This window comes from Aquarana catesbeiana, linkage group LG01 (genome assembly GCF_042186555.1).
Source record: "Aquarana catesbeiana isolate 2022-GZ linkage group LG01, ASM4218655v1, whole genome shotgun sequence".
NCBI lineage: Eukaryota > Metazoa > Chordata > Amphibia > Anura > Ranidae > Aquarana > Aquarana catesbeiana.
In genome coordinates, this window is record NC_133324.1 from 722,812,195 (window position 1) to 722,825,310 (window position 13,116).

Sequence of the window (13,116 nt, forward strand, 5' to 3'; positions counted from 1 at the left end):
ACTGGGTTATGGTAATTTGGAACTGCGTTATGCTCTTTGACCTCCTATGTACTATATCTCCACCCCCCTTTTTTTAATACCTTTTCAATGTTATAGCAGGTGAGAGCTATTGGATGTTTGAAGAAGGCGGTCCCCCCCCCGTAGTGAGTTGAACACTCCTAAGTGGTTACTGGGGGCCCCTTGCTCATTGCAGACTGAGGGGGCGACCCTTTGAACTTAGGCTGTGGCCCCGGGCTTCGGAGATTAGTACTAATGACGACACAAGACAATCATTTTAATCATTTTAATGCTTGCTTCTAATTGACTTGGCCACCATTGATGGTCTACCTGCTGCTCGTTGGCCACCAGCCTTGGGTCCCCTCACTTGTATGGGGATGCCCCTCTGCGATGGTGACCGACTTCAGCAGCACAGCTGCACCTTTATAGTTAGAAGGCTGTTCATATTTTTTTGTTTTGGTTGTGTCATTTAAAACGTTTTTATATGCTACGTGCCTACCTTTTTATAACCTACTGATAACTTTATTTTAGAAAATTGCTGAGTGGTTCCGATGGATCACTGCTCCCCCAAATGCCTTACGCTCTTCTCATTATATCCCATTGAGGGAACACTATAGCTACCTATAACTGAGACACTTTATCCAACAACTTATCAAATCCTGTCCCACCCCATACATCCTGACTCCTTTTTAGAGCTTATGTAGAGCCAGACCCCACTCCCCAGGCATGACATCATTAATGTACTCGCCCATAATTTCTACAAAAAAAAAAACTCTGTTGAGGCCCTACCATCTTCAATGGGAAAAATAATTGGGTCTCGAGATAGTTAGACCCAGAGGACTGGCGGACTATGACCATGGCCCTCTCCAAGTGCTCAAGAAATGTCCTTATACTGGAGAATATTGAGCTATGACTAAGCACCAAATCATGGTGTGAAACGCGTCAGTATTATTCCCCTGCCATTGCAACATGGACTGACTGTATTGGATTTTTATCTTCAATAAAAGTGCCTTTGGTGTGGGGCCATCCAAGACTTGTTTTTGTTCTCTGATTCATTGCAGAGCCTGCACCTGAAGTGTTCCAATAGAGCGTATGCTTCAAGAGGATTTGGGTTTGGAGTGGCAATTTTCTTCTGTTTCTTCTATATTGGAGAATGCCTATAAAGTGTTATATTGGTGGTACTATACGCCAGCTAGATTGGCCCTATTCATTCCAACTTACTCTCCACTTTGCTTTCGAGAATGCTCACAGGAAGGCTCTATGGCACATATATGGTGGTCATGCCCGAAGGCTTGCAGTTTATGGGTCAGAGTTTATACCATTCTTCGTAACTTATTTCACATAAACCTTAAAAGGGACCCCTACGAAGTTCTCCTTGGGAAACCAATTGTAGAATTATTACATCCGGAGCGGCAACTAGCTCAACATCTCTTTACTGCAACTAAATTGACCATCGCAAAAGCCTGGAAATGCACTCAATTTTGAAGCAGTAAAAAAATTGCATGGATGAGGTCATGGTAATCGAAAAGCTGACTTCCATCTTTTTAGACACGCAATGCAAATTCCTCAGAGTCTGGCAGCCATGGATCACGTACTTTCAACCCTCTCGATTTGATGGCACACTTCTTCTGATCTGATACTCCCCTGACGCACATCCCGTGGACTCTCCTCCTCCCTCCTTTCCTCACTCTCCTCTTTTCTACTGGACTTTCCTTCTTTTTCCCCTTTCAATGTTTACTTCTCCCCTCCTTGCTATGTTCTATGCATTCAATCCACACCTTTTTATTAGGCCGTCAGGTATAGACCGGGCCGAGATGGTTATCATTATATTTTTCACGTTACTTTCTATCTCTGTCAACTTTGAACAATGTATCCTGCCTGATAGGGAAATCCCTGACCACAAAACTTTGTTGGCATATGTCCAGGCAATATAAATGGACATTCTGACTTATAGATACCCTATCCGCCCAGGGACACTTCAAAAGGCAGATTTTGGTCTTCCATTTCTCTGTTAAATTTTATGGGACATTAGGTTTGTTCCCTGTATGTTTGTGTAACACATGCCTCTATATACCATTATGTATTCTTTTGCCTTGTTTCTTTGTTTGCCTATCACACAATGTAACCACCTAAAAACTGTTGTGTTATGTTGGATTACATGCTAATAAAACCTTTTGTAAAATAAATATCCCCTTCTGCTTCAGGAAGAGTTAAGAAGAGGAAGAGGAGGTGGTACCAGCACCTCCATCATGGATGCCTAGCCATGAGAATACCCAGGAAACAGAAGAATTGATTAGGTAATTCATCAGATAGAGCTCTCCCATTCCTGAAAAATCTGATCTAAGTGGACTAATCCATTAATAGATATGAAATGCCTTTACATTGCATACACATTATGTTTTCTAAATGTTTTTATTGTCTTTAGACCCCAGAAAGGCCTATGAAATGCATTTAAAAACACAACATAATCACAATCAAGTAAACAAAGTTTAACATATTTATTACATCAATAAACATCAAATAGTATGCTCATCATAGTTTAAAGATAAAGGTTAATCTGCTTATAATTTGTCTTCTGCGCTCTGAGGGAAGGAGGTGTCCACCATACCCAGTGGAACAGAAAATAGGCAGCCCCATACTCGGGACCCGAAACCACCGCAATTCCAGGAAGTGGATGTAAAAGCTTGCTGGTGTAGGATGTGTGAACACTTTCTGTGTATGCGCACACACTACCACGACTGAATCCCTTTATCCCAGATCAGTGAACTAAGATTGGGAAAGTACCTGTTTAAGGCAATGTGAACAGTAGTGGCTACATATCAATCAATATTTACCTTGTACATCCCCACATCCTGACACATGTGCCTATTTTGTGGTTGCTGCCCAGCACCAGTGTCCCCAGTTGTTACCTCCTTTTGGAGGGGGTCTTATTGCGGTCACGATCCTCCTGGCATAGGTTAAAATGTGTTGTTATTTTATTCCCTAATTTCAGCATTCATTGTCTTCTGTCTCATCAACATGCCAATGAAACCTGTTTTCATTACATGCCCTTTTTTATCCACCTCATTATTATTATTTTTATTATTATTATTATTATTATACAGAATTTATATAGCGCCAACAGTTTGGGTAGCGCTTTACAACGTTAGGGCAGACAGTACAGTTACAATACAATTCAATACAGGAGGAATCAGAGGGCCCTGCTTGTTAGAGCTTACAATCTAAGAGGAAGGGTCAAGTGATACAAAAGGTAATAACTGTGGGGGATGAGCTGATGAATAAAATAAAAGTACAGTTGTTAGGTGAGGGCAGGATAGGTTTCTCTGAAGAGAAAATCCAAAGGATAGGAGAGGCTCTGGAGAAGTCCTGGAGGTGAGTATGGGAGGAGGTGATGAGGGTGCTAGAGAGCAGGAGGTCTTGGGAGAAGGGAAGAGAAGGATTTGGTTGGTATTTTGAGACTAGGTAAGTGATGTAGCTGGGGGCAGAGTTGTAGATGGCTTTGTAAGTTATTGTAAGTATTTTGAATTGAATTTGTTGGGAGAGTGGAAGCCAATAGGCTAAGGGGTTGGGAGAGAGGGGTAGCAGACGCTGAGCAGTTTGTAAGGTGGATGAGTCCGGCAGCAGCATTCATGATGAAGTGAAGGGGGAGAGTGTATTTAAAGTAGGGTTGCAACGATACCACTGGTGGGCACTGATAGGTGGCACTGATGAGGCATGCCCTGTGTCAGTAGTTTTTTTATTTATTTTTTTTTATTATTTTTTTTTTTTACAATTTTTATTTTTTACAAATTTTTAAATTATTTTTTACAACTTATATGTATTTTTTTGCTTTTTTTTGGGGGGGGGGTGGACGTGTCAGTATTTCTTTACAATTTAACTTTTAAATGTTTATTACAAGTTTTATTATTATTTAATTTCCATCAGCCCTGTTGGGGGGGGGCTTTGGTGAGATATTAGGGGTCTGGACAGACCCCTGACATCTCCCCTTTGAGAGAAAGGGACTGAGGACACAGATTCCCCAGCCCCTTTCTCTGTAGCCTCAACTGCACTGAAGATGAATGGACAGGAGACAGAGGCTCCTCCCCATTCATAAGCTGAAGCATCGTAAGCACTGATCCATTCATGTCCTCACTTGGTCTCTACATCTCTAACCAGTGCAGGCAGATCATAGCTGGTGGGTAGGGCAGCACCCTGTCTTAGTAAGAAGAAAGAAATGGCTGCACATCCAGAACTTCTGATTGCCTTTTATTTTGCTTCACAAAGATAATGCCAAAGACACCAAACTGTGGTCACGTAGACGCGTTTTACACATACATCTTGTGCCTAATCATCATGTTAATGATTAAGCACAAGATGTATGTGTGAAACGCGTCAACATGACCACAGTTTGGTGTCTTTGGCGTTATCTTTGTGAAGCAAAATAAAAGGCAATTGGAAGTTCTGGATGTGCAGCCATTTCTTTCTTCTTTCCAAGTTTCCCACAGATGCGGGCTGGGGCTAGTGCTCTGCAAGATACTCCAATCAGCCTTTTCTTTATACACCTGGAGCAGCGGTTCTTTTTCTTGTACCCTATCTTAGTAGTTCTCTCAAAAGTCTTCAGTCCTGATTCAAGCATTGACCATTCTGTTAAGAGGAATTATGCAAGTATCTAAATGCCTTAATGGGTCAAAATCTAGTCTAGTCTAGAGGAATGGGCATTCCTAGACAGACTGAACTAGTTGACACACATATGCAATGCTGAGCAACAATGATTTAAAACACTAAAATCTGATGAATAAAAAGGGGGGATGGGGTCAGGGACAATCAGGCTTTAGCCGAAGTTGCTAGATGATGCAGGAGATCCTCCAGCCAGGAAATAAGAATGGCTCTATCTGCCTTATTGCTTCTTCTAATGCACACTTCAAGAAGCTCACAGTGTGCAGTGAAATCAGAGTAAGCAATTTCAGTGCAGGAGAGGAGCCTGTAAAACTGTGGTAAGGCTGGAATTCAGCCTTAAACACCATAAAAAAGGTTGATTGCTGCGTGTCTTTGAATAGTAAATATGTTTATTGGATAATCTGTTACATAAATTAAGCAGCTGCCTAATATGATATTTATTAATGAGATATTTTCCAATCTACCGTAATGGTAGTCTTTTTGACCTCTCTGGCTTCACAGCCTTCGTAAACAGATTCCAATATAGCAAAAGACAGTTTGGCAGAATTCCCAGTATGCTACTACAGAAACTACAGTCAGAAATTGTTGTCACAGTAGTTATTTCATAACATCAAAGCTCATGTGGGAAATGTGCTGGAATCAAAACACAGCGAAAGTAGGAGGGATGTACTTCACAAGCGCCTACACTGTGTCACAGTCACATAGTTTAATAACACAACAGAGGAAACCAGTCTGTTAAAGTCAGGTATGGGTTTAAAAGGATCCTTCTACCCAAAGAAAATACTTCATATCAGTGATGTGGTCTGCTGGGCGTCTAATGCCTTCTTCTACTCCCTGCCTAGTCCCTGGCTGTGTTCCTAGCTCTGTAGTTGTGGTTGTACCTCTCTCCTTCCTGTTGCATTCTCAGAATACAAAACAGATTAGGAGCCCTTTCGCACCAGGTGCGCTGGGACTGCATTGGGCAACCTTGCCAGGCGCAGTCTCAAGCAATGATAAGGCAAAAGCCTTGTTCTCTATGGGGCTAATGCACAACACTGTGCTGCGGTGGTGTGCGCTGGAAAAAAGTTGCAGCATGCATAACTTTGTTTCAGTGCGGTGTGGTGTGAAACAATCCACGCATCGCACTGTACTGCGGGCAATAGAACTTAAAGATGCATTCTAGATATGGTATATTTTTACATAGTTACATTGATGCAGCTCAGAAGCTAGAAATCACCATAGTAGTAGACTCCACTACTCCACTAATCTCCACTTGCTTCCAGGCCCTGTGCTGCACAGCTGACTAGCTGCATTCTGAATACAGGGGCTTGGTCACTCAGCACAGGACCCATTCAGAGAATGCTTTGCATTTAATAAATGAATGCAAGGTGTTACTTGATTGGATGAGGCGGAGAGCATGATGCCACTGTCTTGCTCAGTGCAGGACAGGAAAGCAAGTGGAAATCACTGGAGTAGCAGTGTCTACTTTAGTGATTTACAGCTTCCAGGGGCATTAGCTAAGTGTTGTATAAGCTGGACCAAAGTAACTATGTATAAAATATCCATATTTGGAAATCCTCCATGGTGTCCAGTGTACTGTATATAAAAAAAACGACTAACTCCTAAAGCCCAACTCCAGCCTAAACGTTTTTTTTTTTAGCTCAGGATATATTGTAAAAGCAACAAATTCATTTCTAAATGTAAAGCGACAGGGTGTAAACCTCTGTCACATGTTGTGCTACAGGTGCTACCCTTTTTGTACCCATGTGTACATTTCCCTTTTTGTTAACTTCAAACAAATTAGAGCAGCTGCCATGTTCATTTTTGGATTGGGTGCAGACACACACTGAAAGTCTTCAGATGCCTTGTAGAGGGTAATGGTTGGACTTCTGGTGTGCTGTTGTACTGGTGAGAAGGATAGGGCTGCTTCTAGGTGAACATGCTCTCTGTGCACTGCTATAAATGTCTCCCAGCAACTATACCATATGCTGAATGCAAAGTGTATAGCCCTGAGAGACTGCATCTCCTTGTTGGGGGGGGGGGCAGTAAAAGCACAGCTTAACTGCCTGATTTTGCCACCCACCACATCTGAACAAGCACACTTATTGGTTGAACTAGATGGACTTGTGTCTTTATTCAATCTATGTAACTTATCAGAGGCGCCTTGGTACAGTAGCGTGGCTTCGACATGTATGTAAATTGTTTGTGAACACTTACATATATACAATGAAGTGACAAGCCCTAGGTGATACACAAAGCTTAAACAAATCCTCCTACATAAGTTGTACCCATTTGTCTGCAGCAATCTGTCCAGTACAGCCTACTACATTACTGTCAGGGCTGGACCCAGCCCTTCCTTATCTGAGCTGGCCGCTCAGCTGTCAGGCTAATTGCCAGCTCCTATCTCTCCACAGTGACTCACCTGTTGATGATATCCTGCTTGTTGGTCCTGCCTACTTAAGCTGTTCAGTCCAGATAATCTCTGCCTTCGCCTTGGTCACATCTCTAGAGACACTCTCCTGTGTTTCTGTTAAAGATTTGCTTGGCTGCCATTCCTTCTGGCTCCAGATCCTGCTTGCTGTTCTACTCCACTCATCTCTGGCTCCCTGACGTTTTGGCTTGTCTGACTATCCGTTCTGGTTCCTGAACTCTGGCTATGTTTTGACTACGTTTACTCTGTTTACCTTTTTTTTATTATTAAACAAGTGTGATTTAACTGTACTTCTGTCTCAGTCTGATTCATGGTCTCTGACAATTACACAGATAAAAGGATTTTTGTCTGCAGCAGAAAGCAGCAGGTGGGGCCTGATACCACACATGCTACTAGAGCTGAGTGTAATTTGAGAGTTGATTGGAGGAAAGTGACACCTCTACACAGTCTCAGAGAAATCTAGCTGAGGGCATTAGTCATTTGCTGTGTGACGGAGGGGGGCAGGTCATCTCCTGGGTTGGCTTAACCTATTAGGAGTGACTCATGTAGATAGCAGAGAGAGGAGAGATCAGAGAGGAACCAGACTTTGTGCTTTTGATTCAGGTTAGTACAAACTATGGTGGGAGATGCTTTGTTCATTTTTTTCATGTCTGAGGCTTACAACCACTTTAACCTTAGTAATTAAAAAGATCAATTTTTTGATGGCTAGCTTGAAAGTGTGCCAGGGACCTTCCCCTTCCCAGTAGGGATGAAAACATCAATAACAGCAAAACAAACATTCTAACCCTTACCTGCATTATCCAACACTAAAAAGAAAACTCCAAAAAAAAAAAAAAGTTTGTCTACAATTGGGTATTATGAACCATAGAAGTACAAGCACTGGGAAGCATACATCACATCATACCTGCATTTAGAAGAGGCAGATTGTCCATCCCATTCAATGTTTCAGGTGACGAACACTCACACACTAAAGCACACTGCAAAGACACAAAAACAATGCATTTCAGGCAATATTTTAGTACTCCTCATTAGGTAAAACAATATTTGCAACTATTGATCTCTGTAACAAGGCCCTTACAACTGAGGAGACTAATCATGTGTGGCTATCCCCCCAATGTCAGAGACCAAGAGATCCTCTGCAATTACATCAAGGACACATATGAACACGCATGCAATTAAAAAGATTCCTCAAATTGTCTCACAAAAAATACAGTTACTGAACACCTGTCTGGATAACTTTTATCCATCTGATTTGGACTTCACAATGGATAGTCAAGCTTTTTACAGAGTGGCCCACTGCCACTGATAAATAGAGGTCTCAGAAAGTCAAAAGAACAAATGTATAGACAGCTTCAAATGCTTGACATGATTTTTAGATTATGTATAAATGGGAGGAAAGAAAAAAATAAGGTTTTTGACTTACCAGTAAAATGTGTTTATTAATCGCACAGTAGAGGACACAGGATATTTAGTCATTAACCATCGGTTATATGTAGCCACCTTCGGGTGATTGGACACTGGCAACAAAAGAAAGCTGCAGGAAATCCCCTATATAACCCCTCCCACTCCCAGCAACCATTTGTTTTATAGCAATAGGGAGATCATAATGAACAGATGAGAGGAACCTGTTCCCTGTACTGTATTTCGAGAAATATATTTTTAATAGTAGGTCAAAAAGCCTATTTTCTCTGCCCGGTATTGCAAAGTTATTGCCAACCTTCTTTTATCTGCAAAACTAACCATTACACATAACTGGAAGACTGACATTGCTCCAAATCCATCAGGAGCTGTGAATACAACACATCTACATTACTCCTATGAAAGAGCATTAGCGGGACACTTTGATACTCTCCTGGCCTTCAACAAGGCTTGGAAGCCAAAGCTTGTTTGGTTTAACCATTGAGACTCGTAAGCTTTGGGCATGTGTGTAATCTTATCTTCTGAGGCACAACAAGTGTTCCTTCTGCAGTGTCTATTACTTTATGTATTACCATAATATCTACCTTATATACCACCAGATTATCTAACCTATTGTAACTAGTTGGATAAAAGTAAAGAGTTGCTCTATAATAAAAAACAATGTCCAAAAAACAATAATAAAAAGTGTCCACAAGTGATGTGTCAATATATTAATTCCAAGCGTTGATAATCTTATTATGCCTCTCCAAGCAGACATTTTTAACTTTGGTGGCGGCATTGTTGCACATGATCAATTTCTATGGTGCTGGATGGTGAAGATGCATAATAAGATTATCAACGATTGGAATTAATATATTGACACATCACTTGTAGACACTTTTTATTATGTTTTTTTGGACATTGTTTTTTATTTTAGCGCAACTCTTTACTTCTGTTCTATTTTTGACTGTATTTATGTCTACAGGTGTTTTGCTGCTCATGCTAATTAAGTTATTGGTGTAGCACTTTTTTTTTTTATTATTTTCTACAATTGTTACTAGTTACCCGTATGTCTGTGTAACTTTCTGATTGCATCTTCATGTTGTACTGAAAGTCCATTTGATGAACTCAAATGTAATCTGGCGGCTGTGCTCGCAGTCAAATGTTTGTCAACCTTATGTTAAAACCCTAAAAAAAGTTATTGAATAATAAAAAAATAATACTATTTTCTTAGTCATACAGTACAGGACACATGATCTTTAGTCTTTAATCATGGAATGTCAAAAAGCAGTCCAACTGAGGGGTGGGCAACACACTTAAAAGTTTTGACGTGAAAATATCTTTTTTAGAGGCCAGACACCGTATTGGACAAGCTCTAAGGGCAGGAAGGGTTTTAGCAGGCTTAGACAATTGTAGGGACAATACCTAAGAAGGGGAGGGAGTAATTTTCCTAATCTACCTCCTCTTTAGGCAGTGTGTCTGCAACTATGGCAACGTTAGAGACTGACCCAGGAGGGGAGACTGAAGGGGCTCACTTGTGACCAAAATTCTGCTCATGATACCAGATGTGACAGAAAGCTCCTCCCTAGAGAAGTAGAAAGAAGACTGTGTGGCTGAAGGGCTAGGAATGCAGACTGGGGACAACTATCTGATAAGAGGGAACTAAGGCCCTGTAGAGATAGACTACCATGACCTCCCATTCCCCCATGCCATGTGCTGAGTAAAGCCATCTGACCCCTACTTCTGCACTTGTGATATGCCATGTGTGATGCAAAAAGTGTCCCCAGAGCCCAGAGGCGTATTTACAGCCTCCACTGCTGTGTAGAGGAAAGGGAGACACCTTCTGTGCCAGGTATTATAGATTGCTGAACCCAGACAGGTGTCCGAAGTTTGTTGTGCTGTACAGAAGGGAGCCAGAAGCTGCTGGTGCCAACTGAGAGAAGCGTGCCCCAATAAAAAGGCTCAGTTAATTACAGTAGCTGAGAACATGGTCATGCAGGTGCTGTAGCGCCTAATGCAACAGGGCTTGCATCTAAGGGAAAAAATGGCAGCAAGTTTGAATGGCCTGTTGCTTCAGCTCCCAACTTTTATAACTTTAAGTATATTAATCATACGAGAAATTAAAGCAGAGTTCCACCCAAAAATGTAACTTCTGCTTATCCGCCCCCCCTCCTCCAGTGTCACATTTGGTACCTTTCGGGGGGGGGGGGGGGGGGCAGATACCTGTCTAATACAGGTATTTGCTCCCTCTTCCGGCGATAGATAGCCGCAGAATGCACGGCGATCTACGCCATGTCCAGCCCCTCCTCCACCCCCCCGCTGTCTTCTGGGAGACACACAGGTCCCAGAAGACAGCAGGGACCAGTCAGGACGTGCAGCGCAACTCGCACATGTGCAGTAAGGAACCAGATTGTGAAGCCATAAGGCTTCACTTCCTGATTCCCTTACTGAAGATGCCGGCGCCTGCACCCAGGAGCCTAGGGACAGGTCGGCTTCAGGTGAGGACATTGCGGGCACCCTGGACAGGTAAGTGTCCTTATTTTAAAAGTCAGCAGCTGCAAAATTTGTAGCTGCTGACTTAATTTTTTTTGGCAGAACTCCACTTTAAGTTTCATTTTATATATTTTTTTTTAACCATATAATAAAAGGCTGGTCTTTACAAATATACAAATACTTTTTGTATTTACGTATAAGCTTTGTGTTTAGGATTTTTAAATGATGAGATGGAGACATTATACAAATATACACATTATACAAATATGATTTCGTAAGAAGATATGTATGTTTGGGATTTCCATAAGTTTTCATTTTTTGTGCAGTGATCTGGAAAATCCCGGCAATTTAAAATACTATGGAGCAAATAAAAACTTCTATGTATATTGTTTGCTGGATGTTCCTTTAAAAGTTGAAAGTTGTCAAGAGAATGGCAATGTGAAAACTCACAGCAACCTGACAAATATGTTAGATACTTTATTCAATAAATACATTTGATTTATTTCACCACTTCAAGGACTAGGGGTGACAAACCTTCAAAACTGTGATACAATGTGCAATAACTTTAAATATGCTCTGCACAGTTTCTAGCAAAATGGTGCACACTATTTTTTCAGATGGTTTGTGCCTGTGTACACATATACACAGAGGGGCAATGGCCCCTGGCACAGCCCTGATCAGATGGTTACAAATATTTTATAATGTGATTTTGACTTGCTTAATAGATAACATATTGTGAGTAATCAAACAGTGCAGTTGTGCCAAAATTAGAACATTTGTTCAGTCTTACATTACTCACTCAGTCTTTACATCAGCTTTATTTAATCTCAGCCAGATTAAAAAAACAGTATTTTACAGGGTTGCTGGGAGGGTACAAGCATACCTCCAAAAACCTGTGCTGCAAAACTCCCTCTCTCAGTTTCATTTATCACAAATCACATTAAAACATTCAAGGCAAGCTTAAATCGAATTGGTCCTGACCGACTTCTTACTGTAGCAATAACTCACAGGGAAGCTGCTGATTTAAAGCGGGCTGTTTCCGTTACCCTTATACCTTTAGTTTCACCAATACCAGACTTATGCCCAGTACACACGGTCGGACATTGATCGGACATTCCGACAACAAAATCCTAGGATTTTTTCCGACGGATGTTGGCTCAAACTTGTCTTGCATACACACGGTCACACAAAGTTGTCGGAAAATCCGATCGTTCTGAACGCGGTGACGTAAAACACGTATGTCGGGACTATAAACGTGGCAGTAGCCAATAGCTTTCATCTCTTTATTTATTCTGAGCATGCGTGGCACTTTGTGCGTCAGATTTGTGTACACACGATCGGAAATTCCGACAACGGAATAGCCTGCTCTCAAACTTTGTGTGTCGGAAAATCCGATGGAAAATGTGTGATGGAGCCTACACACGGTCGGAATTTCCGACAACAAGGTCCTATCACACATTTTCCGTCGGAAAATCCGACCGTGTGTACGGTGCATTAGAGCCCACGTTGAACTTATCATCTAACAATATAGGCACCAGTCACTTTAGTACTTTACGAATGCTTTAATGGGAGATAACTGGAAGAAGTAGCAGGAAAGAGGTAGAAAAAGAGTTGCAGGGAAGTTCAAATACCTTTTCTTGGTGTAGCACTAAGGAATTGAAATCTCAGGGATGAATATATCTTCTGTTCAGGATTAAATCTTTGCTCGTCCGGATAGGCCTCTCTCACTAACCTAGCAGCCGGTGCGCAGCACGAACAAAAGTCTCTGCCACAGATTTAGGTAGAACAAACTGTACGATCCTCTGCTACAGGATGTAGTAGTTTTCAGTGAACAGCAACACAGTACCAGAACCTTTAAGCCGACCCGGCAGTACTATGCGGTAGGTTAACTTAAGATGCGTCCTCCAATTGAGTCACCAGGCCCCTCTCCAGATCAGCGCTCCGCATGATCCTTCCATGAAGGGTCCTCCCCTGGATTCTTCTCAATTGTCCAGCTTCTTCCCGCAGGACAGACAGCACAGGACCATCTCCACAGCAGTTGTAGTAGACCCCAGACAGACTTCTGGGCCCACCCACACGCTGCAGCATCGCAGTCCTCCGGCGGAGGACCACAAGGTAGGACTCCTAACACATACCTGTCGGACTTCTGGGCCCACCCACAT

General features: G+C 41.9%; 1 protein-coding gene across 6 annotated transcripts in view; it reads right to left on the minus strand.

The window, feature by feature from the left end:
• INPP4B (inositol polyphosphate-4-phosphatase type II B) overlaps positions 1-13,116 on the minus strand; it is a 936,630-nt gene that overhangs the window by 355,811 nt on the left and 567,703 nt on the right. For all 6 annotated transcript variants that reach the window (XM_073604287.1, XM_073604305.1, XM_073604278.1 and 3 more), the window contains one exon: positions 7,968-8,040. In XM_073604287.1, coding sequence (XP_073460388.1) covers positions 7,968-8,040 — 73 coding nt within the window. The remainder of the gene's footprint in view (positions 1-7,967; positions 8,041-13,116) is intronic.